At 37.2% G+C, this 24,638-nt stretch overlaps 1 protein-coding gene across 1 annotated transcript; it reads right to left on the bottom strand.

Annotated features, from left to right (window-relative positions):
• Window positions 1–1,379: 1,379 nt before the first annotated feature.
• Window positions 1,380–23,770, bottom strand: LOC120517686 (cation channel sperm-associated protein 4-like). Its single transcript, XM_039740130.1, has 9 exons — window positions 23,716–23,770; window positions 19,526–19,623; window positions 19,062–19,191; window positions 17,447–17,580; window positions 14,201–14,369; window positions 7,114–7,304; window positions 4,132–4,294; window positions 2,340–2,512; window positions 1,380–2,003 (listed from the first exon to the last, which is right to left on the bottom strand). Exons 3-8 carry the CDS (start codon window positions 19,131–19,133, stop codon window positions 2,444–2,446), a joined length of 798 nt encoding a protein of 265 aa, XP_039596064.1. The 5' UTR covers window positions 19,134–19,191; window positions 19,526–19,623; window positions 23,716–23,770; the 3' UTR covers window positions 1,380–2,003; window positions 2,340–2,443.
• Window positions 23,771–24,638: the final 868 nt, after the last annotated feature.

Raw genomic sequence — 24,638 nt, 5'->3', positions numbered from 1 at the left:
TTTCTTGTAAATTAAAGCTACATATTATAACAAAATGAGTGTTATTTATAGTCACTGTAAGAATGTATCAGTTGAAGAGCAACACAGTTTGTATTGCTTGCATATCTTTATCATTCTGAACTTGCAGTAAATATACAAACTAACAATAATTAGCCACTGAGGTTGAGTAAACAATGGAAACATTTTCTTATGAAATAATTGGATATAGTAAAAACTCATAGCTTCTGGTAAGAATTAGGGACTTTAGATTTCACTTCCCTTATGTAGTGAGTTTTGTAATTGTATAAGAAAGTCATGCATACATCCATTTTCTGTGCCTGCAGTTTCTGTTACAAGGTTGTGTGAACTTGTTGGCTATTTCAACATCATGGTGCACAAAGAAAAAAGAAAGCAGTCTTGGATGAGGGACGCTTCAGTGTCACCAAATAAATCTGATAGGCACATCCTGGGGTTATGACAGAAAACCAGAATACAAAAAAAGAAATACCCCTAGGCCCCTAGAGGTGCAAGGCAGCAACATTAATCATTGATTTTTTTTTATTATTTTTAATTAAAATATTTTTCTTAATTTGGATGTTTGTGTGGCTTTTGTCCATGTACTACAAGAATGATGAATGACAATAACAAGTGTTGCACAAAGGTGCATAGGGAGCATCATCAACAGGATCCTGTTAAGGTAAGTCTACCACAGCTATCTGACAGTGTGCAGCTGATAATGCATTCCTCTGTCTCAAAGGCAAACCAGAGCACAAGCCCAGGGATGAGCTGTGACCTCATGTCCAGTTTTGCCCCGGAGGTCCCACCTCTTCTGCCCCAAGGCTATTTAATGAAGTGAGGCTTCATTGACCCTTAAGTACTTGTGTTGGTGTATTTCACACACCAATCTCAGCTGTTTATGTCCAATGCCCTTTTACTTGAACCTACCAGCAGCATCCACCATTTATCCTCAGCTTGATTCACTACAAGTACTACAGTGTCACAATGGTTTCCCTCCAATGTGCCCCCAGCAGGTTTTATGAGTGAGTATACAGTTGCATGTTCCATATGGTGCATTTGTTACACCACGCAGGTACTTAGATATGTATGACAACGATGAGATGTGCTTCTTGCAATGATTTTGTCTGCAAAGAACATTCAACAACTGAAGTTAAATGTGATAACATGTGCAAATCCTGCAGTGGATGAAAATGTAACCGGTGACGAATGAACACTGGAGAAGTGGATCAGATTTATTTTAAGATAGTCCTAGACTGTGTCATACTATTCAGTACTATGGTAATAATTACATTAAAAACATGTACAATTTAAAATTATTGTAATATTTTATTTTACAACTTCACATCGTGCATATAAATAGTCATTTTAACACTGGTGCATAAAGTACAATGCAGGAGTACTTATGAGATGAGAAATTGTGCAAGCAGTTAAGGCTTAAGGAAACCACATCCAATGAGGATGGAGCTATCAAGCAAGGCAAACAACTATTTAGTAGCCTACAAAAGAGGCTCCAATTGATTCAAGTCATCCGTGATATTGTTTGGATTTTTTCCTTTTTTATTGCATTAAACACAGTACCTGGTTCATCCCCAACCTTTTACTATATCTGTTGTTTATCTTATTTCTAATTATTTCTACCAACAAATGCTACTATAAAAAATTAAAAAAGAAAACCCTCAGCCTCCTTTCTACTCCAAAACATTTTTTTGCCAGACTACTATTATATTTTTGCTAAAAGCATGAGTCAGGCTGCCCATTTCACCAGTAAAACTACTATTGTTTGCCTCACTAGTGAGATGTCACTGATACAGTCTATAACTCAGGCCAGCAATAGCCACAATCTCTTTAAATATCCGTCCATTTACCTATTTAAGGTCATATTTTGCCAGCGCCTGTCCTGACGGCAGTATATGAGAGGGAGGAACCAAGACTGTATTGAAAAGGATGAGCTGATAATCAATCTGGCAGCATGCCTCTGGAGTTTGGGAGAAGATGCCAAAGGAAGTCTGTGTGAGCAAGGGGAGAATGAGTAAACTACACACAGAAGACAACCCTGCCAGGAGGTGAAACAAAGTGCTGAGTGAAAACATCTACTGTACTGCAATACAATTCTTAACAGTCATTTATTATTTTACTGACCTATGAATTGTTTGTATACTATAATTTAAAGTACTGTTCAAGCAGTACTATGGTATTGAATGAAAAATCTTAAATGCCTATGATTTCATTTAAAATGAATATATACAGACATAATGTTTGGGATAAAAAATAATTATAGTGGGTATTCAACATATTCACAATATGAGTAATAATTATATTCTCTCTTTGATATTTTTGCTTACCTATGAGTGTAACTCTAGATATGTGATTTGTTAACTGGTACATCCATCTACAAAGCATGACCGTTTAGGATTTTGATTTCGTCAAAAGCATCATGTCTGCTTTTTTACAAACGTGGTCTCCTTCTTACACCATCTTGCACTACAAAGTCCATTTCTGTGTTGATAACATTTGCCTGTAAAGAAAAAGCGGGTAATATAGGTTTTACCACCAAGAAAATCAATCTAGACATAACATTTTTAAATATAAGAAATTAGTAAATGAACACAATTAATTTACTGAGAAATACTTAAGAGCTTTTTGAAGATCAGCAAATTGACACTGAGCTGGACAGACTGGCGTTACATGAATGGTTTGATGTGCGTGTTCAATAAAACTCTGGCTCCCAATAACCCAAAACTGGTTAAGTGAGTTCAGAATAATGCATGAAAGCATACATAGATAAGAAACTTAATAAAGTAGCTACTTTTTAGCTGTGTTACCATGTATTAACTTTGAGTGTTGATTATTTCCCGAATATTGCTTGAATCAAAATTTTTTTATGTCTATACTTAATTCTCTTATCGTGTTTCTGGAAATGGCTTTACAAAAAACAAAGTGCATTTATATGAAACTAACAGCAGCACCAGAGTGTTGCCCATGTACAGTAAGTAATTTTAAGCTTTTTTCTGCTAGTCTGGCTTATCTTGTTGCAGCACTCAGTGCTGCCTGTGTAAGTAATTTTAAGCTTTTGTCTGCTTGATTGGACCAAGGATGTGAAATTGTTTAAAGAATAAATACACAAAAAATTGAGTACAGTAATCCCTCCTCAATCGCGGTGGTTGCGTTCCAGAACCCCCCGCGATAGGTGAAAATCCGCGAAGTAGAAACCATATGTTTGTATGGTTAATTTTATACAGTATATTTTAAGCCCTTATAAACTTTACCACACTGTTAACATTATTAGAGCCCTCTAGACATGAAATAACACCCTTTAGTCAAAAGTTTAAACTGTGCTCCATAACCAGACAGAGATGACAGTTCTTTCTCACAATTAAAAGAATGCAAACATATCTTCCTCTTCAAAGAATGCGTGTCAGGAGCAGAGAATGTCAGAGAGAGAGAGAGAGCGAGAGAAAAGCAAACAATCAAAAAATCAATACGTGCTTTTGGGATCTTAAGTATGCCGAAGCACCGCAATTAAACGGCATTTTTTAGAGGAGCGTCCCTATCTTCTAGGCAAAAGCCTCTGTGCAAACAGTCCCTCTGCTCACATTCCCTCCATCAGGCGCAGAGAACGTCAGAAAGAGTGAGAGAGACAGAGAAAAGCAAACAATCAAGTACCGCGCGGGAAGCATATCGTATATCATTAATACGTAATACATGCTCTGATTGGGTAGCTTCTAAGCCATCCGCCAATAGCGTCCCTTGTATGAAATCAACTGGGCAAACAAACTGAGGAAGCATGTACCATAAATTAAAAGACCCATTGTCCGCAGAAATGCACGAAAAATCCGTGATATATATTTAGATATGCTTACATTTAAAATGGAGTGAAGCCGCGAAAGTCGAAGCGCGATATAGCGAGGGATCACTGTATACTAAATAAGTGTGACTATATCTGGAACAAAACATTAAAGTAAGTCAGAGATAAAATCTGAGAATGTACAGTACATTTCAAAATGTAACTAAGAAAAGGAATAATTTTGTATTTAAAAAGGAGAGACAAATGGATGGAGGTACAGAGAGTAGATAATATAAAAGATCTAATACATCTGAAATAAAAATCATGTAATAATTTTCTCCATGTCTTACCTTTTCCAGCATTATTAGTGTGGACAGCACATCACCACTTCTTCCAGAAGCAACACTGTCCTTCAAGACAGAGTCACTCAGTTTTCTCATCATTTGGTGCCGCCTTATCATCTCCTCCTGTCTTCCTTGATTGACGGGAAGCTCCTGGACTTCCTGAATGATTCTGAAAAGAAAAAGTAACCCAACAATACAAGTCAAAGTTTTCAATATTCAGAATGTATTATGCCATTATATTTGTACATGTATAACTGTTTATTTAACAACATGCAGTGAAATCTCAAACTGGTCCACTTCTCAGATTATGCAAAAGAGAGTAAAAGATAAGAAATAAAGAGAAAATGAAAAGCAAGAATAAGTTCAAATAGAACAACTTTTATCTATATGTATATAATACAAAACTAACTGACTGACCTGCTCACTCACTCATCAACAAAACTCTGCTTCCTGTATAGTTAAAAAGTTGAAATTGGCAGGATTGTACATCTAGAGCAGTATGATCCACTAAGAAAGGACATTTCAATATATATTAATTTTTAGGTTTAAACACACACACATACACAAGAAAAACTGCATCTTTAATTGAAATTTGATGTTATAGAAAAAATAAACATACCTGTATTTTTTAACTTGTTGATCATTTTTTATTGTCTATTAATATTATGCTAACGTGGAGGCTTTGCGCTGCACTGAGACCAATGCTTTATTCAAATAAAGGACAAAGCGGAAGCAATTGACTGTGCACGTCAACAGCAGCACTGACCAATAGGGTGGACAGAGGACTGAAGAAGGGAAGTGGTGTTGGTCTGATGGTGTCAGTTTAAACTTAACAGGTCTTCCACAAGGTACTCCATTGTGATATACATTTGCATCTGTGGACTTGGAAAGGGGACCCCCTGCTCTGCCCTTGGAAATTGTTTATATTCACAGGCATGTCTGCTTACGTAGCATAGAAAATACCTCAAACCCAACCATTCTTGTCTCGCTTTACTTGTACATTCACATCTGTGAACCTTAAAGGGAGACCATATACAACTGACAAAAAAGACGAAAAGAAGTACTAGAGTGAATGACGTAAAGAAATAAACATCTAATAATGATAACAATATATACTCAAATTCAGTGATTACCTGTTTCAACTCAAAAGCACACACTTTCCTATAAAATTGTGCTTTGGAAAAACCATCAGCAAAAGCCAAGTCTCTAGGAAAGTAGGAACTGATCTAATGTAGTAGTGTTTTACTTATAGACAATTGTATGTAGCATGTTCAAGAGTAAGCAGCTCCAGCAATCTAATATTATTATTACTTATTATTTAGCTGATGCCTTTATCCAAGGTGACTTACTACAACATTTCAGATACAATTGGTTACATTTCTTTTGTTTTTCCAGTTGGGACACGGGCAGGTCAACTGACTTGCTCATGGTCACACAGTGTCAGCACTGACTGTTAATAATACAAGCCTTTGGTAGAAAAAAAAACAGATATTGTATATAGAAAAGTACTTAGTTAAATATTATTTATGATACACCTGATTAATTGGAAGCACTATAAGTGAGGCACATTATCTTACAAAATTTCCCAAGCAACGTTGGGTAACATAGCTAGTATTAAATATAATACAGCTAAATGGAAACAACTTGAACTTTAAAAAAAAACTAACAATATACTATATACAGTGCATAACATATAGTGGCAGAATGATATTTTATTATGTCATTTATTATATTATGGAAAAATATATGTAGACCCATTACACAAGGCAACTGTATTAATTGAATAGTACATCTATATCAATTAAAACAAATAATCAGAGATAATATATCTACAGTATGTTAATTTAAACATACATATATATAGTTGCATATCAATTCCCATCAAAGATATGCAGGAAGATGCTTAGTAAGTAAGTAAAACACATTTTAAAAAAGCTGAGATTGACCTAAGTGCTGTAGAAGAGTATATAAATTAAGGAACTAATAAAATAAAATAATACAATATAAAAACACACGGAAGAATACATTATCAAATCATTTATAAGCCAAAGAAAACAAACTCATTTTTGATCTAGATTTAAAAAACATAATTGAGCAGGCTGATCTGATGACAAGAGGTAATTTTAGGCATGACTTTGGAACCACCAAAAGGTGCTGATCAGATGATGACAGTGATCTGGGTGAACAGTAAGGCATAGTCAAATCAGCATAATATACTTGTGCATTTATCTTTTTTTTTTTTTTTTTTTTTACTGATGTTAAGTCTTTATAGTTTTCATTTGTATGCTATCCCATTTTTTCCCTAAACACAGTATGATTTTACAGTTTAATAACCTCAGCAGCCCTGCCTTCAATATGTGGATGCAATTAATCTAAAATCCAGTTGTACATTTGACAAAAGTGAGTAATAAACAAAGCAAAGCCAACATAAATAACTACAACATTTTTTAAACATAAACAGAGGGCAACTATAGCAATTCAGGGTCCTGGGTGTATCAGGCAAAGGGGAGGAAACAACCCTAGCGCCAGTCTGCTGCAGACCTCAACCACACACATACCGACAAGTCTCACAGGGCCAGTCTGGAAGTGAGTCTAACCAGCATGTCTTTGGGGAATGCAAAGAAAAATGGGGTATCTGGACAGGCAAACTCCAGATAAGAAAGAATCTATGAAACACCACTACATACTGTAAATTTAGTTTTCACTCCTGAAGACTTATACTAAATTACATAGGATTTAATAGAAGAAACTACGCCAGGCATTCTTCTGACCACACCAGGTTTTTTTTTTCACATTGTAGCTGTATCTTTTATGATGGTTTAAGTAAATTAACGTGAGTGATGTGTGTTGTAAGTCAGCAGCTGCACCTTTTTTAAAATCTTACAGCCACAAACACTGACAACTACAAACTAATGGTGACATTGTTAGATCATTTCAGTGGTAGTAATGAAACTTTCGAAAAAAAAATTAAAAACAAATGCTTTGGACCTGTCTAATTCTTGACGAAACGTAATATACTCCTCCATGTTGTCCTTCATAAGTTGGATGATGAGTGTTAAGTTTTCAAATTTCTCAATATCCAGGTTTTCAATGGGGTCCTGTATGCAAGGTTCCCCCATAAGAGGGACTTGTTTCGATGTTTCTTCAATGCTCAGATGAACCAGCCCATCAGATTCTTTCTAAAAAATTAATAAACAGAATTCATGGTAATCATGATATTGTACTTAATAAACTATTGCATATCATAAAGTACTTTCTGGTTAATCTGGTTTAAGCCCTCAAACTTTAAAAAGTCACTATTAACTTCAGTTGAAATATTACTTGTCAAAGAGGGAAGATTGGAAGTAATTTGGACTAAGGTGTTCTTTGGCGAAAATAGCTTCCTTTTAGAAATACTTGCTTGCAAAGGTAGTAGAGACAGCAGGGGAAGTCTGAGGAAAAAGAATAAAGCATAGGAAGCCTGTTGAGCAGGCAAGGTATTAGAAGGTCCATAATAGATTTATTATTTAAATAAAGGACTGAACATACTGTATACCTTGGAGATGGTAGAGAGAACTAGCCATTGTTTTTTCTAAGGTTTTATATTTAATACAAAATCTGAAAGCCTATGATTAGAATGGTTATTTAACTAAGCATCTATATTTGGTCATGTGATTGTAACATTTCAACAAATTTCATACATGAATTTTTACTTTTTTATAGATTCTGTTTTGGCATTTATTAATAATTTTGACTTATTTTGACAAAGTTTTAATTCATTCCTGTGTAACGGTGTAAGGTTAGGGTCCCTTTGGGAGCCTCTTGAACCCACCACCATCGATAACATTCAATAACCAAGATTAGCCAGGCAAATGAGGACACTCACACAGCAAGGGGTAGGTGTAAAGTGAACAGTGCTTTTATTAAAATCCAACAATGAAAATCAAAGTGTCCAAATAGCTCAGTAATCCATAAAAGTCAGTGAATACATGTCGTTCTTTAATCCATAAAAGTCAGTGAATACATGTCGTTCTTTTTCCCTCCCTCCTTCGTCCCCTGCAGGCTTCTCATATACTGACGCACCTAATGGGGCACAGGTGTGAATGCGATGCTCCTTTCAAGAAATAAATGAGACACTGGAAGGACACACCCAGCCACACCCAGAGTAAAGCACGTTTGCCCACCCACCTGTGCCCAATTGAATCCTGCACTTTTGAGGGCACAATCATTTATTTAAAATCAGCCACCTATTGCTAAGCTGTGGACCTGCTATGCCACATCATTTCTTATGTGTCGTGATAGAATATGTCAACTGTTCACAATCATCATATCAATGACATACTGTAAATTTTGCAGTGGTTTCTGGATCCATTATCCATTATGAACTTTCTCAGCGATAGTTAGCTTCTTACTTGACCTAGCTTTCCATAACTATGATTTTTGGCTTATTTTTGTCATCTTCTGATTATTTTCGTCTCATCTCACAATAAACCTTGGACACCTCATGTCTTACAACAAATATACTCTAATATTGTATTTTAACATTTTTTAAGTACTGTAAACTGAAGTGGAAGTCATGCTTAAACTGTAGTATGCCAAGGCTACATTAATAATATACATATGATTGCTTATTTGTGCATTTGCCTTCAATGCCATGGTTTTCCTGTGACAATCATGTCACATCTAGTACGTACATATAGAGTGTTGGGACCTTAAAAGACTAATGGTAGTTCTATGCAGCAGGTTCTTTTGATACAGTGTATACATTATACATATTAAAATAATTATGCTACTGTTTGAGTTACACTTTTAGACATGATTTAATTTACAGTCTGGCTCAGAAAAAATTGTTTCACCAGGTACATAGCAGAATTGCAGCACTTCAAATGTAAATGTGGGAACAATGGATTCACTTTCTGCACACTTTATTGTCTTGCAGATTTCAATTTAAATGGATACACGAGCCATTTTAGCCCATCGGTCTACACTCAAAAACCCGTTATGACAAAGTGAAAATGTGTTCAGAAAGGTTTGCAATTTTTTTAACAAATTACAAACTAAAATCCCTCATTTCTTTATGTATTCAGACCATTTGCTATGGCCCTCCAAATTGTGGTCAGGTGCATTCTGTTTTCCCTAATTCTCCTTGAGATGTGTTGAGAATTTAATTCGAGTCCACCTGTGGCACGCTGAACTGATTCGACATCATTTAGAATGACACACGTGTCCCTGTGTATATAAGGTCCATAACTGACATTGCATGTCTAGACAGAAACTAAGTCATGATCAAGGAAATTTTGGTAGACTGCCGTGATCAAATTCTGGTGAGGCATAGATCAGGGTAAAAATATAAAATCATTTCTAAAGCTTTCAGTGTTCCCCGAACATAATGGCCTCAACAACTGTGAAATGGAAGAGTTTACCATCCAGACAAACTGAGTAACCAAGCAATTAAATTAAATTAACGCCTTTAAAGGGTTAATTTGAAAATATAAGAGCTATTTTCATACTTGCAATTTTGCTGTGTATGGAGGAAAAGAAATGAATGAAAAAATGGGAAGAATCCAAAATACATTTTTACTGAATTACCTACCACCCTTACTGCTAACTTACCCCTAACTCTCCCTGTAGGTGGCAGTATCACACATGCCTGCCTTTGACCTGTCAAGTCTAACTGAGATTGCAGTCCTTGTCTTGCAGCCTTCATTTATATGCCATGTGAAGTATGAAATATTCTTAATCAAAACTACTAAAAGATGTCATAATTAAAACAGGTGCTTTTTCTGACAATAGTTTTATTTTAAATGTGTGCAGGTCCTTGCAAAACACACAAATGGGTGTAATAAAGAAATGGAAGTGACAAAAGTTATCCTGCACTTTAAAATGTTATTAGCATTGGCTTTTGCATACAATGACTGCTTATGAAGAGCTGGTGGGTACTTCCTGCCCATTCGATATCTGCAGTTGTCGGAAACCAAAGTTAATACTGACATATGGATGGGTATTGCATTTACACTGCTTGCAAAGGACTGCATATCATGTGGCACTATAAACTGCAAATTTGTTGCATTATGTTCTGTTTTTACCAGTTTTGATTGTTTTTCAATTTTTATTATTTTGTTGAGTAGACATTGTTAAACATTATTAGGTCAGCATCTGATCTGTTAAAAAAACAACAGGCAAGAGAATAATCAGAAACTATGAAAAAAGGTCAAAAAATAAATCACACAGATAACTAAAGAACTGTTAAATAGACCAACATTTTGAAAAGTGACAGCAAGATGTCATAAACACAATAAATCAAATAAATGAAGAAGCTCTAAGCCAGGCTGTGAAAGACTCAATGACTGAACAGTGAGGTTACATAAAGGGTGTAATGGAAGTCACCTTGAAGTTGATGGACTGAAGGCAGTACACCAGATGTCCACATGACCAGTCAGTCAGCCATTATTCAACCCACAATATCCTAACACAGGGTTACGGGGGTCTGCTGGAGCCAAACCCAGCCAACACAGGGCGCAAGGCAGGAACAAATCCCGGGCAGGGTAAAAGCCCAGTGCAGGGCACAAACATACACACTCACCCACACACCAAGCACACACCAGGGACAATTTGGGATCACCAATACACCTAACCTGAATGTCTTTGGACAGTGGGAGGAAACAGGAGGAAAACCACGCAGACACGGGGAGAACAAGCAATCCCCATATAGGGAGGACCCAGGAAGCGAACCCAGGTCTCCTTAATGCCAGGCAGCAGCGCTACCACTGCACCACCGTGCCCCCACTAAATGACCATCATCTTCAAATTCTTTCACATGAAGCCTGAAAACCATGAGGTCTGATTTATATCATTTATGTTAGGCAGAATGCCCAATGGGGACTGGGCAGTCTCTTGGCATTGGAACCCCTGCTGATTTTGTTTTTTTATATTTTTTTATTCTCCATTCCACCTGGAGTTTTTTTTTTTCTTTTTTTTTCTGTCGTCTTGGCCGGCTGAACTTACTTTATTCTTTGTTACTTAGTATTGCCTAATCTTATTTTAGTTTCATATAAACTTTTCTTTCTTCATCTTGTAAAGCTCTTTGACCTACACCATTTATACGCTACGCTATATAAATAAATGTTGTTGTTGTTGTTGTATGGACTGCACCTGCAGGCAATATGTAATAGTGCAGGTTAGGAAATGGGCAGTTATATGCCAGGGAGTCTCAGTCTAATGGACTGTGCCTGGCAGTCAATTTCTACCAGGATCTAAGTAACGATGGAGGACAGTGAGGGAGCATGTTGCATATGTCGGGATTCCCCCAAGCTGGTAGGTAGTTCTCTAATTGTCACTTACATGGCAAGTGCCCTAATAGCCTGGCCCCTGTTTAAGAAGAAATATAGAATACCTGGGGAAGTTCTAGTAGTATGGCCCCAGGGTTGCCAAGTTTTCGGGCATTCTCTGAAAGTGTTTCCTAGCCACAGCTTTAAAAGCTATTTGTGGCAATTAAGCCACTGAACATGGAGCTGGGGGGATTGTTAGTGACAAAGGCACATTTGGCTAGAGGAGAAGAAGCCAGAGGAAGGAAAGAAGGCAAAGTAGCAAGCAGGTATAGACATAAAGATGCTTGTACCAGCCTTGTAAAAAGCTACTTTAGGCGACCAATATGTGATAAACCCGTGTGTAGCCATGTTGATTATTTTCACATGTACTTTGTATGTATATGTACATTTATCTAAATCAATAATTTCCTCATATACGTTTGCCTTTTTGGCCATATTTGGATTGAAGGTCAGATCATATAGGCCACAGGAACCTCTACAAGACCAGTAATAACATTAAATGCCTATAAAGTAACTGGAAGATGTGTCTATGTGCAAACTGCACAAAATAGGTGTTCTCAGAGGAGCATCTGAAGGTGAGGCACAACATCAGCAATTTAGTAGTGAATTCCAGACATGCCTCAGCAAGTTACATACGAAAAGAGGTGGACATAAACTAGCACCACCCCAAAAAACTCACTTCTGTTTAAAAGACAGTCACAAAATATTAATTATACCAAGATAGCTGAAGTTGTATGGAAAATGTGCAAAATCCACAGAAACAGTGAACAGGCTGGGATTCAAATCAAGAAATCTGAAGCTGATACCCAGTAGTGCTAACCATTGTACCACTGTGTCACACCACATTAAGTACTGAATTCAGAAATGCTAAGTAATATACAAATATTGTGAACTATACTGTATATACATATCTAAATATAAATATCTCAGATGTTCATTAGGCTAGCATAGTGTCCAGAGTTTGACTTGAATTATGTCTGTTATTGGACAGAAAGACTTCTGCTAAGCTTGGCTCTGAAATGGATAAATTACTCTGAAAATGATTTTTTTAAGTAAGATATTTTCACATAAGCACAAAAGAAAGAGAAAATTGCTTTCTCTTTTTGATAAGTTTATCATTGACACATCTGTCTGATCTCATTATAAAGGATTAATGAGCAAGATGCTCTTAGGCTATGCTAGTACAAGTATGCTGCAGTGGTAGCAAGGCACTCAGATTCTCACTGTCTTTAAAACAGTGATTTATTTATTTTAATTTGGGGATGCATTCAACCATGACACAGCTCACATATTCACACACAGAAATACATAATAGAGCAGCTCAAATAAATCAACGGTCAAGGATGTATTGAATAAATAATGAAGGTAATAATAATGTGCACACAAAGTCCCACCCAAATAACCCTGACAGTGACAACACAAATGCAAATGAAACTCAACAACACACTAAACACCAAACTATCAATGATAAACACTCATGACAAAGATCCAAACACAATCCAGCACAAAAAATGTAGATGACAGTAAATAATAAAAGAGATCCCAAGTAAACACCTTCCTGAATGTAATGTAAAGTTTCGTCCTACTGTGATGTCAATGTAAATGAAGATTTGTAGAAGTTGGGAGAGCTCTCCAGATGAAGATGTTTTCCAGTCAAAATTAAATCACATGAACAAGTAGGGACGGGACAAAAACATAAATCCAGAGAAAACTGTTATCCAGTGGGTGATAGCATTTATAATCCACTGGTGGGGTGAAACCTTGCAACAAAAGACAATTGTGATCCTGCTGGCTTCTTCTGGCTCACTTTTAAATTCCATGCCATATCTTGTTTCTGCCAGCAACCCCTGTGGAAACTGCAAAAGCTATCCAATGGTGCAATAGTCTTGGGGACTGCTGGGAATTGGAGTCCTTTTCAAGTAGCGTTGCTATAGTGTTTCAATTTCAAAATGCAGACATTAGTCTGCAGTTCTGCCTTTCTTTAAAACTACACAGGTGTTTTTAACTTCCAAAAACAGGGACTCTTGAAAACCGTCTCCATTGCCATTTTCTTCTGAAAATACCGGCTTGGTGTTGCAATGTGGATGGGTAAAAATAAAAGAATTTTGAAGACGCAGGCTAATACGGCACTATGATTTGTTTGTGCTCATTATGTAGCCCTTTCCTGATTATATCCTTCTCATTACAACATCTCATTTCCTGATTGGTCACCTTGCACGGAAGAAAACCACATTCTAACACAGCAGACATAGAAGAGTTACTTTCCATGCTACTTGTTGTATTGCTTACCTGTATGCATTAACATTACGTTTTGTACAGTTTGAGTGCTGCATAGATGTGCCAAAAGCAAATCATTTATTGGTTGATTGTGTTTTGTGAGAAATCCCATGGCCAAGGTGTTTTCAACTCCTCAAGGATATTCCACTTATATAAACATGCCCAGTGTAGGCGAGTGTCTATTTTGTATGCATTCTTGGTCATTTTAGAGAGAGATACTTTCATAAACAATATGAAAATGTAAGTGTGGACAAAGATCATTATAGTAGTGTGGATATAGTCTTAAAGACAAAATGAAGAAAGCAAATAAAGAACAGACAGATAACAATGTGCATCTTTTCTAATTTCCTACAAAAGTATTACACATAATAATAAATTCAGCGAAAAGAAAGTTACATTACTCATCCAGTAGTACGGCTGTAATGAATTAAAAACTTAGGAAAAGGAATAGGCTGTTCTGTCCAAGTACACTTTAAACCACCAGAACTTACCCCCTTTTTCTTCTGCTCTATAGCACACTGCTTCATATAGTCATCCATTGCTATTTCCAGATTGGTGGTCACCACAGCAACCAAAATATTGGCAAAAACAAAGCTTCCACTTGTCACAAACAAAAAAAAATAAATGCCCGCAACATGCATTGCCATACCCCCTTCAGACCTGCAAAAGAACGAGACACAGATTGTTATTTTAGTCTTTAGGTTTTGAATCAGCTGTTAAATGCTCATAACATTCACAAACATGCACAGTTCAATCCGTGCTTTTGCAAATTTGTAGTTACTAGGTTTGAAGAACATGACATGTTGCTAGCCCTTTTTTATGTAGCAATTCTTTTTGTATTATTTTTTAATAATGTATAATGTACTGTGAGCTTTTTACAGTGCTGGGTCATGGAGTGTCACTTCTGGCAATACTAGTTGTAAAGGTTAGAACCAATCCTAGAAAAGACAAGAGCATGTACAAATATACACTTAACAGACCCCCAAAGCAATCTTGTATAAAGACTAGACTCAATTAGACAATAATTATTTAGGTTTTAAGATGAAAACATGTAAACTCCATACAAGGCCCTTTAATAACAACTTAAAATTGAAGTCTAAGAGCTACTTATGTCAATAAAAATCCAGAATTCATATTCTGCACTGCTAAGAATGGAGTGTAAAGAAACATGGGATATTAACGCATGTGTATTTAACCTTTCATCTTCTATCACTCTTTTTGACATGATGTATTGTCATGAAGGAGGTATAAATTGTGGCCATAAAGGGATGCACATGGTCAGCAATGCTACTCAAATAGGGCACAATGATTGGCTGGTTTTAACAGGTCCATAGTGTGCCAAGAAAAAATTCCCCACACCATTACTCCACCACCACGCTGGACTGTTAACACGAGGCAGGTTGGGTGCATTGGATTCATGCTGTTGGCATTAAATTCTGACCCTACCATCTAAGATTCATCAGACCAGACTACATTTTTTCTGTCTTCAGCTGTACAGTTTTGGTGAGTTTGTGTCCACTGCAGCCACAGCTGTTTGTTCTAGGCTGACAGGAGTGAAGCCTGTCGTGGTCTTCTGTTGTTGTAGGTCATCCAGTTCAAGGTTCAATGTGTTGTGAATTCTGAGATGCTTTTCTGCTCACCCGAATTGTCAGAGTGGTTATCTGAGTTACCCTATCCTTTCTGTCTGCTTGAACCAGTCTGGCCATTCTCCTCTGACTTCTCTCATCAACAAAGTGTTTTTGTCTGGAGATCTACAACTCAATGGATGTATTTTGTTTGTAACATCATTTTGAGTAAACCCTAGAGACTGTTGTGAGTGAAAATCCCAGGGGATTAGTACCTGGCATCAACAATCATGTATTTCTGCATGAAAGGTACTAACTGGCACGAACAATCATGCCAAGGTCAAATTCAAAGATCACATTTTCCTCAGTCTGGTGTTTGATGTGAACGTCAACTGAAGCTCCTGTCCTGTATCTGCATGATTTTTTGAATTGTGTTGCTTCCATATGATTAGCTGATTGGATAACTGCAAAGATAAGCAGGTTTACAGGTATTCCTAATAATTTTCTCTCTGAGTATTTATTAGAGGAAAGGTCATTGGATGTTGTAGAAAACACCAGTACCTTGCCAGCCAAACACCGCAATTAATAGTTAAAAGGTCTTTTTCAACAAATGGCTGAAACTGATAGCTGGTGCCACCAGGTGGCAGCACCTTCTTGTGGTTTTGATGTGATATGTGGAGTGCACAAAGATAGATAGATAGATAGATAGATAGATAGATAGATAGATAGATAGATAGATAGATAGATAGATAGATAGATAGATAGATAGATAGATAGATAGATAGGGAAACAACATAGACCAGAATAATATTAAATACAAAACAAGTGCAAGGCACAGAGCTATACATACAATATAATAATAATGATATAATCATTAAAGGTAATACTGTCTCTGTGTAATTATGTCTATTATAAAAGCCTAGAGTGAAGACAGTCACCTTGGGATGAGGCATTTATATAGTCTAAAGGAAAAAAAAGAGCTTCAGTAATGTGTCTCAGCAAACCATATTAGGAAGGGATGGTGACTCCAGGGCAATACATCATGACAGGGTTGTAAATTAGTCACAAAAGCCACAAACATTGCCATTAATATTTTTTTTCTTGATGAAGATGACCCTTTTTGATCAGTTAATTCTGGCATTTTTCCCCCTGAGGTGGTGTTACATAGATCACAATGTAGAGCAGTGCATTTGATGATACAAATTAGTACTACATCCCTATCTGCTTTTCACTCACATTACAGGACCTGCATCTCAACAGAACGAGTGACTGTGTAATTCTAAAGTCTATATTTCAGAAGGAGGCCCAGGTATTTCAAAGGGCTTCCTGACATACCAGACGTCCACCACCAGCTCATTTTTCTTGGTAATGTTTAGATTCAGGTAGTTTTCCTACACCACATGGCAAAGTCCTTTACCATTTTTCTATACTCCTCATCCAAGTTACAGTAGAAGAGTCATGTAAGAACTGTGTAGATGACAAAAATTTGAGTTTTACATAAAATCAATGGTGAAGAGGATGAAGAGAAATGGAAACAGGACAGTTTCCTTGTGCACCCTATGCTACTGACCACCATCTCTGACACATACAGTCTTGAAACTTTACATGTTGCCTATCAGGGATGTGCATAAATAGATGGCTGCAATGGCACAAGCCTCTTTCCCTTCCACCCATTGGTGCAAATGCCTTTCTCTTACGTGAGGAATATTCACTTCCTTTTCAATGTAAGATGCAGAGAAAAAGCAACACTAAGTTAAAGCTATTGGTATTGCGGACAGCTTAGCTATAAGCTAAACAAACGGGTTTGATGGACTGAGTGGTCTTGTCTTGTTTGGCTTGTATGTTCTTATGTTCAGTTGTCTACAGTATTTCAGAGCCACCCTCTTAGTGGTTTTCTTGATGAACTGAGCATGATTACAGTTTTCTGGCTGTAAGATTAAGTGATTTGGGAAAGGAAATAGAGGGGCATTATTTAAAGAAGTAAGGCATATGCTGCAAGAGTAATTTTAATATGGACAACTGAGTGAGCAATCTAGTACCCTTTATATGGTACAAAATAAATATAAATATAAATAATATATGGCACAAAAAGAGATATGTTCACCCAATTTTATTTTCACTTTTTTCAAAATTTTCAGTGTAACAATTTTCCATCAGTTTCCAAGTACTTACTTTAGATCATCATAAATGGTAACCCATCCATCTTGTGTGATGCAGATAAAGAGCGAAATCATTGCTTGGTTAAGATTTCCAAAGTGCTGTGGATAATCAAGCCCAAACATGTTGACACCAAACACACCAAAGATCTAAACAGCAAAAACAAAAATCACTATATTAAAAAAATAAATCAGCTGGAATGTTTTTACAATGCAAAAATCTTAATAAACACCCATAAACAATATCTGTGACTGAACACTTAACATTTTAAAAAGCCAGTGTACAAAAGATCACACAATGTTCAAGATATTGTCATGCTTTTTCATGGTGTATCATAACAAGAAATTACTTGAACTTGTCCAGATATTTTTAAAAATTACCATTATTTATTGAACCTCTTTAAACTTGTTACCACTGGTGAGAAACTAATGGCGATCAAGACAGCTTATTAATTATGTCCAACTCAGCACAGGCTGCCAGTTCATCACAGGATAGCTGTAACTTCTTATTCTTCCTTTAATTTTCATAGGGAGTTATTCAGTATTGGAACATGGAGGTAAGGATCCTATAGCAAGAGCAATTTGTGCAAAGCAGAGACTATCCCTACATGCAATGCCAGTCCATTGAATGTTTAATGTTTTTGAACTACATACTAGAGAACTGAAATGTCATATGAAAAAGCTGATCATGCAAACACACACACGGCTGTCAAAGTTCTTACATTACCTACAATGCTTTCCCTACTGCTCCTTACAAACTTTATCAATTGCAGAGTCGAAACCTGCCCCCGGAGCATTTAGGACAAAGTAGGAACAAACCCAAGGATGAACTTTGTAAAACTAGTAATAATTCACTCAGGTTCAAGGAAAACATCCAAACTCTTTATAGTTATAAACCAGGTGGGGAACTGAGCCTAATAAGATAGATACCGTTTGACCATTCTACTTATACTTTGTAACCTGTTTGTTTGACTGAGGAAATGGTACAAATCTGCTAAAGTGCACTTTCCCTGCTGTCAGTGTTGACCACGGTTTCTCACCCAGCCGCGCTATTTTTGATCATTATCCCAGGGGGAAAAATGGGCTTTCACAGGTTGCATTTTTTGGCTACTTTTCAAAAAAAAAATGATGCAGTATTTTGGGCTGCTTTTCAGCCCCTATCCACTGCAGTTTTACTATGTTTTTTATCCATCTGGTAACCCTTCCTCTGTTATTTGCACTTGCATATGTTCTTTACTCTTGTAAATGGATACATACCCATTCTATCACTCTGAAATATTGGCATGACTCCCGTCAATGATGGTGTATACCAAGCCCTCTCGCTCTAACACTGCTTCACGCTTTCTGGTGTATCATTTTGTACTCATGTATTTGGCTAATTTTTTGGCCAAATTCTATATTATAAAATTGACCTTGGGCTAAACATTTTTAAAGAACTGGCAATTCTGCCTTCTGTCCCCATGTGGTCAGAAATGTGACAGTAGCATATGCCCATACTTGACTTCATGTAATAATAACAATAATAATAAAAATAATACATTTTATTTATAGAGCACCTTTTTAACTGTTTGAGGATCCCTGCCACACACAATGTTCATTCATATTTTCAACATGTTAAATATGCAGCTTACCATCATGTAGATTACAAGGACAAAGATGATGCTAGCCATGTCAGGAAGTGATTTCACTACAACGGCCACCATGATTGAGACACCACGCAGGGCTTGAAAGCCACTAAAGCTACGGACCAGTCTCAGTATTCTAAAAAAAAAAATACAAGAAAATAAGTGCACCGATTCTAAGTACTGTACAGTTTGATTTATAACTATGATTCTGTGTTAAAATAGATAGATCCAGGTGAGAATATTGACCCTGCAAGCACCAGGTCAGTGGTCTGATATTGTCATCTTCTACTATCACCATCAAGCCTTCAATGTCATTGGTGCTCTTCCTTTATCTTTCATCTGTGTTTCATTTAAAAACTTTGTTAAAGTGAAAGCAAAATATGAATGAATTATGACTGGTCACTTCACAGGAAAAAGTTAAAAATGAATGCAGCATCCATTAAAGTGAGGAGAAGTTGGTGTTTAGCTACCTAAATGCCTTGATCCATTCAAAGTCTCCAGATGTTGTAGAATCAGTAGGGATCAATGTCGAAAAGGAAGCAGACAAGCTGAAAATGTTCAATAAATTCTAGAAAAAAATTGCAGTCATTAATTAAAATAATAAATTAAAAAAAAATACTATTCCCCATTATACATCTTGTAAAAGTACCTTTACAAAGAATGAGAACACAAAACACAATTTTGCAAATAACAATTTCCTGTTGTTAGGCAGGGTAAGATGTTCTCAACTCCAGACCTGAGGACCCTTGTGGCTTTAGGGTTTCCTTTTGCAAGTTCTTTAACCAGAGGCCAATTTTGTGTTTAAATGTTTGTGTGTAAATGTATTGAGTATTGTGGCTTTTTGTGTATAAAGCGTTATTGGCTGGAACGGTATTAGACTTTCACGGCGTTATGAGCAGTGACAACAAAGATGATCTTATCTCATCTGTGGTGCTTCAGTCAGGTCCCTTCAAATGTCTCTTAGGTTTGTTTTGTTTATTTTTTATGTTACCAATATTGATTATATAGTTTCATTATGTCTATGTATCTTTAACCATGTGCCATGTGTTTTGTATGTGTGTTCATCACCATCAAAGGACTGCCCTCAGCCTCCCCTAGTGGTTCAATGAATGTGCTGGCATTGGTGAGTGTCTTTTGTGATTTATTGTGCTTTCTTGTGACTATTCTGAATTTTTTGACCTTATGCTCTATTTTTTTTTTTTTTTACTTTGCTTACTGAATTGTGTATTGGGACTTGTTTGCCTTGGATTGCCTTTGGCTTCTCAGGCAACCTCTGCAGTGCTTTTTGTGCTCTTCAGAACTTCATTGATTACATTTTTGTGATAATAAATATTTTTTTCATAAAGATTCTGCATTAGACCATTTCAGTTCTAGACAGGATTTGATCATTTTCCCCCTCTAGTGGGCATTTTATGTCATTCTCTGGAACTTATTGTGCTTAGGAACCCCAAGTTCATGGTATTAGCTTATCTTTTCTTATTTCATATGACAGTCATCTCACCTGTTATCATCCAAAGCTTTTAGCACATAGTGATATATACAACCTCCTTGTTTATTTATTAGATTTAAGTGTATCATTTAGCCATTTACAAGAGGCAGTTATAGGACGCATACACTAAACTGTTTGTATAGTAAGCTCCTCACAACAACAGAACAAAGATTGCATAGCACCTTTGTTATTTCCAAATATTTAAAAAAAATGTTTATAGCTATAACTATTAGAACATAGTGCAACACTATCCTACTAGAGCTTTGACTCGAGTACCCCCTATGCATTGACTTCACGTTACATAAAGCATTCAAATTCAAGTACTTGAGTGCTACTGCTGCCCTTCAATTTATATTAAACATGCTGGTTTTTCTCCTGTTTCTACATTTTTATTGTGAATTCATAAACTAACAAAGACCAGACACTGGTATAAATGACAGTAATGGTTAAAGAAGAGCAGCTGCTTCTGTATAATAGTGATCTAAGTAATTATTAATTAGCATAACTATTATGTTTAAAAATAAATGACAAATTAAAACTTAACATCCAGGATCAGGAAACCTCATCAAACTTGTTAAAGGCTCATAAAGGCAAATAACCTCTGGTTATTTTAGTACTGAATCTACAAAAGTAGAAACTTATAAATAAAAGTGTTTAATTGAAATAGCAGTCCGTTAAAGACCACATTTTATTTATAAAGTTGGTTGAAATGAAAACTCCCAGTGTGAGTGTCATGGAGGACAGACAGGAATCCCGGCTGAATAATGACATGACCACTGGACAAAATGGAGAGTTCCAGGAGATGAACGCAAAGAAGCCAGAGACTGGTCTGCTGGAGGAGTCCCAGTTTGGACACCCGTAGGGGTTCACGGCAACTGGAGTCCAGAATTACAACCCTGTCAAGGTCTCTGGATACAGCAAGAAGATGCTTTTTGGGGAAAGCTGCCCTGGTTCTCAAACAACCCGGAAGTGCTCCCCACAAGTCCTGCCAGGTCATTGGAAGACATTCCAGGTCCAGCATAAAAAGAACCTGCTGCCTTACCTTGAGGAGTCAGAGCTGAGAAAAAGATGGCAAAGCTCTCTTGGAGGAGTAGAAGGAACTATTGTGAATTGAAAAGTGTGGTGTGGACTTTGAAAAAGGTATTTGCAAATTAAAGAAAATGTTTTTGCACCCATAACTGTCTTGGTATGGCTGTGTCTGGGGTTTGGAAGGTAGTGATGCCCTGGTGGTCACACGAGTAACCCTGTCCACCAGTGCTGGGACAGAATGCCCCCATTTTATACTGTGGATGTTATGTAACAGGGAGCCGTCACACAATGACATAAAGCACGTATTGTGGGAACAATAGCATGGGAGCCAACTTAGCATAAGAGCAGTTCACAGATCATACTGACTTGCAGTATTTTGTCATTGAAAGGCACAAAACATTTTAACATAGAAGGCAAATTCACCTGCAACAGATAATCTAATAAACTGCCATGAAAAAAGCAAAAAATGATATAAAGTGAGTGAACCATTTGACTATGCTTTAATTTTTTTTCTTTTTTCAAAGTATACATGTGACAAATAAAATTACACATTTCTCTTGCACATGCAACTAAGAATTTCACTATACTTTGTACATGTGACAATACTGATCCTATGAAAATCCATTTTCTAAGGCATTTATCATGATCTCTGCAGTGGGAGGGCACCCTGCCTGGGTTTGTTCCTGTCTTGTGCCCTGTGCTTGCTGGGATTGGCTCCAGCAGACCACCGTGACCCTGTGTTAGGATATAGCAGGTTGGATAATGACTGACTGACTGACTTATCGTGATCTGGTTTGCTGGGTACCAGTACTTATTGAAATGTTGTGCCCTGGACAGGGCAAAAATCCATCACAGATCACACACATGCATGTGAAATCAGGCCAGTTAAACTGACATGTATTCCATATGGTGTGAGGGATTGCCGGCCGTGTATCCCAGCCAACACCCCCAAACCGCCAGATGGAGCCATCCCTACAACATGAAAGGACCCCGAATTCCAGCAGAGCATCATGGAACTTGGGAGTTTTTCACCACAGCCTTGCTGGATACCATGGGGGCCACAAGAGGACGCTGCAGGGAGGCCCAGGGACTTATACTTTCCTTATAGCCCGGAAGTAATTCATGATTACGGAAATAGAAGGAATAATATACTTCCGGGCTGAAGAAAAAGAGAATTACCCGACCCGGAAGTGTTGGATAATCACATGGACTGAGGGCTCAAACACTTCTGGGTCAAGGAATATAAAGGACTGTGGGAAATCCCAGATGGACGAGCTGAGTTGGGAGGCAGGGTGGCTAAGTGTCTGGGAGATTGGAGGATTTGATTATTGTGATTGTTATTGGAGTATTTGGGAGTGGAGGGTGCTTTGTGCACTTATTATTATAATAAATATTCATCTTTTGGACTTTTACCTGGTGTCTGACGTGGTGTCTGATGGTACAAGGGTGCGAGAAAACCCTAATCTGTCACAATAGATAGTGCCTGAATCAGGATCTGAACTAAGGGTGCTGATGACAATATGCAGCAGCACTAAACTCTATGTCACCATACCATCCAAGTACAATAATTGTAAATAAAAAATAAACTATTGACTATTATTCAAAGAAAATCATACAGCACACTAGTAAATTATGCACATTTATAAGCTCAATAATAACCTAAATTATTTTACTTTAAGATTTTAAAGTAAAAGCGCTGCTGCCTCACAGTTAGGAGACCTGGGTTCGCTTCCCGGGTCCTCCCTGCGTGGAGTTTGCATGCTCTCCCTGTGTCTGCGTGGGTTTCCTCCGGGTGCTCCAGTTTCCTCCCACAGTCCAAAGACATGCACGTTAGGTGGATTGGCGATTCTAAATTGGCCCGTGTTTGTGTGTGTCCTGTGGTGGGTTGGCACCCTGCCCAGGATTGGTTCCTGCCTTGTGCCCTGTGTTGGCTGGGATTGGCTCCAGCAGACCCCCGTGACCCTGTATTCAGATTCAGCGGGTTGGAAAATGGATGGATGGATTTTAACATATTCATTAAATATTACATATGGTACATTTCTATAGTCTCAGGTATTACATTTCAGTTTTTTATAATTAACTTTTTAATCTCATCAGTAAAAATGACAGGCTTAGACAATGCAATGATGGAACATTTCTTACCGAGGAAAATGCATATGGTGCAATATAACACTTCAGCACACCTTCTGACAAGAAAGTTACCAAAATGGCCTCATCCAGTATGAAGAATACAGTGGGATATTCCTGAAAAAAATGTATGTTTACACATTAACATTGATAAAGCTGCAATTGCCAAATATTATATTTAAAATGTTACATATAAAAAGTACTATACTTCAATTCACTTGCTAGACATGCTTAATCTAATTTTATCATTACAAGGAACCTGCGTCCATGCCACCAGCACTGGATTCAAGGCAAGTTCCAATCACAGATGTTTGGCTATTTTGCAAAGTGAAAACAAATTCAAACCTGTCATTGTCATGAAAGAAGAAAAGAAAAGACCCTGTTGTTGCTCACCGCAATATAATCCCCATCTGTATGGAGCGCCATCAAAGTGCAGTTGATCATGGTGGCAAAAAGCATTGCAACTTTGAAATAAGAACTTGACAAAATTGAGGAAACCAATACTCCTGAAACATGTCTTTCATCATAGTCATCAGTCTGTAATGCAGAAGAGTCAAAAAAGTCAGTTAAACAAGATTGTTGTCAGAGATGAGAGACTTCATATCACCCAGTGTTGTAACCCAGACAACTCCAACTGCAAATCAGAGAGCAAAAAAATCTATACAGTATTATATATATTGTCAAAGAAGATATGGATTGGATGGAGGGAAGCAGCCTTCTGGCACAATACTGTAGACACACCCCACAAGGCTGCTTGGGAGTTGTCAACTCGATGAACAGCCTTGGTGGATTTCTTGGGAGATGTGAGGAATAGGACTCCTTGTCTTAAGGAGGTTCTGGCTGACCTGGTGAAAAATAGGGGCACTGAAGTACTCCTGATCTGTCATAAAGTAAGCTGAACCGCCTCACCCAAGAGAGATGGAGTCGAGAGAGGAGAA

The sequence above is a fragment of the Polypterus senegalus genome, chromosome 17 (assembly GCF_016835505.1).
Source record: "Polypterus senegalus isolate Bchr_013 chromosome 17, ASM1683550v1, whole genome shotgun sequence".
NCBI lineage: Eukaryota > Metazoa > Chordata > Cladistia > Polypteriformes > Polypteridae > Polypterus > Polypterus senegalus.
The sequence above is the reverse complement of the archived record's forward strand: the minus strand, read 5'-3'. Positions and strand labels throughout refer to the sequence as shown.

Coding starts and splice junctions, on each gene's coding strand:
- LOC120517686 (XM_039740130.1), bottom strand. CDS start 19,133: ATGGTGGCCGTTGTAGTGAAATCACTTCCTGACATGGCTAGCATCATC. Junction 14,370..17,446: donor ACCATTTATGATGATCTAAA/GTAAGTACTTGG, acceptor GTTCTTTTGCAG/GTCTGAAGGGGGTATGGCAA. Junction 2,513..4,131: donor CACTAATAATGCTGGAAAAG/GTAAGACATGGA, acceptor TTTTCTTTACAG/GCAAATGTTATCAACACAGA.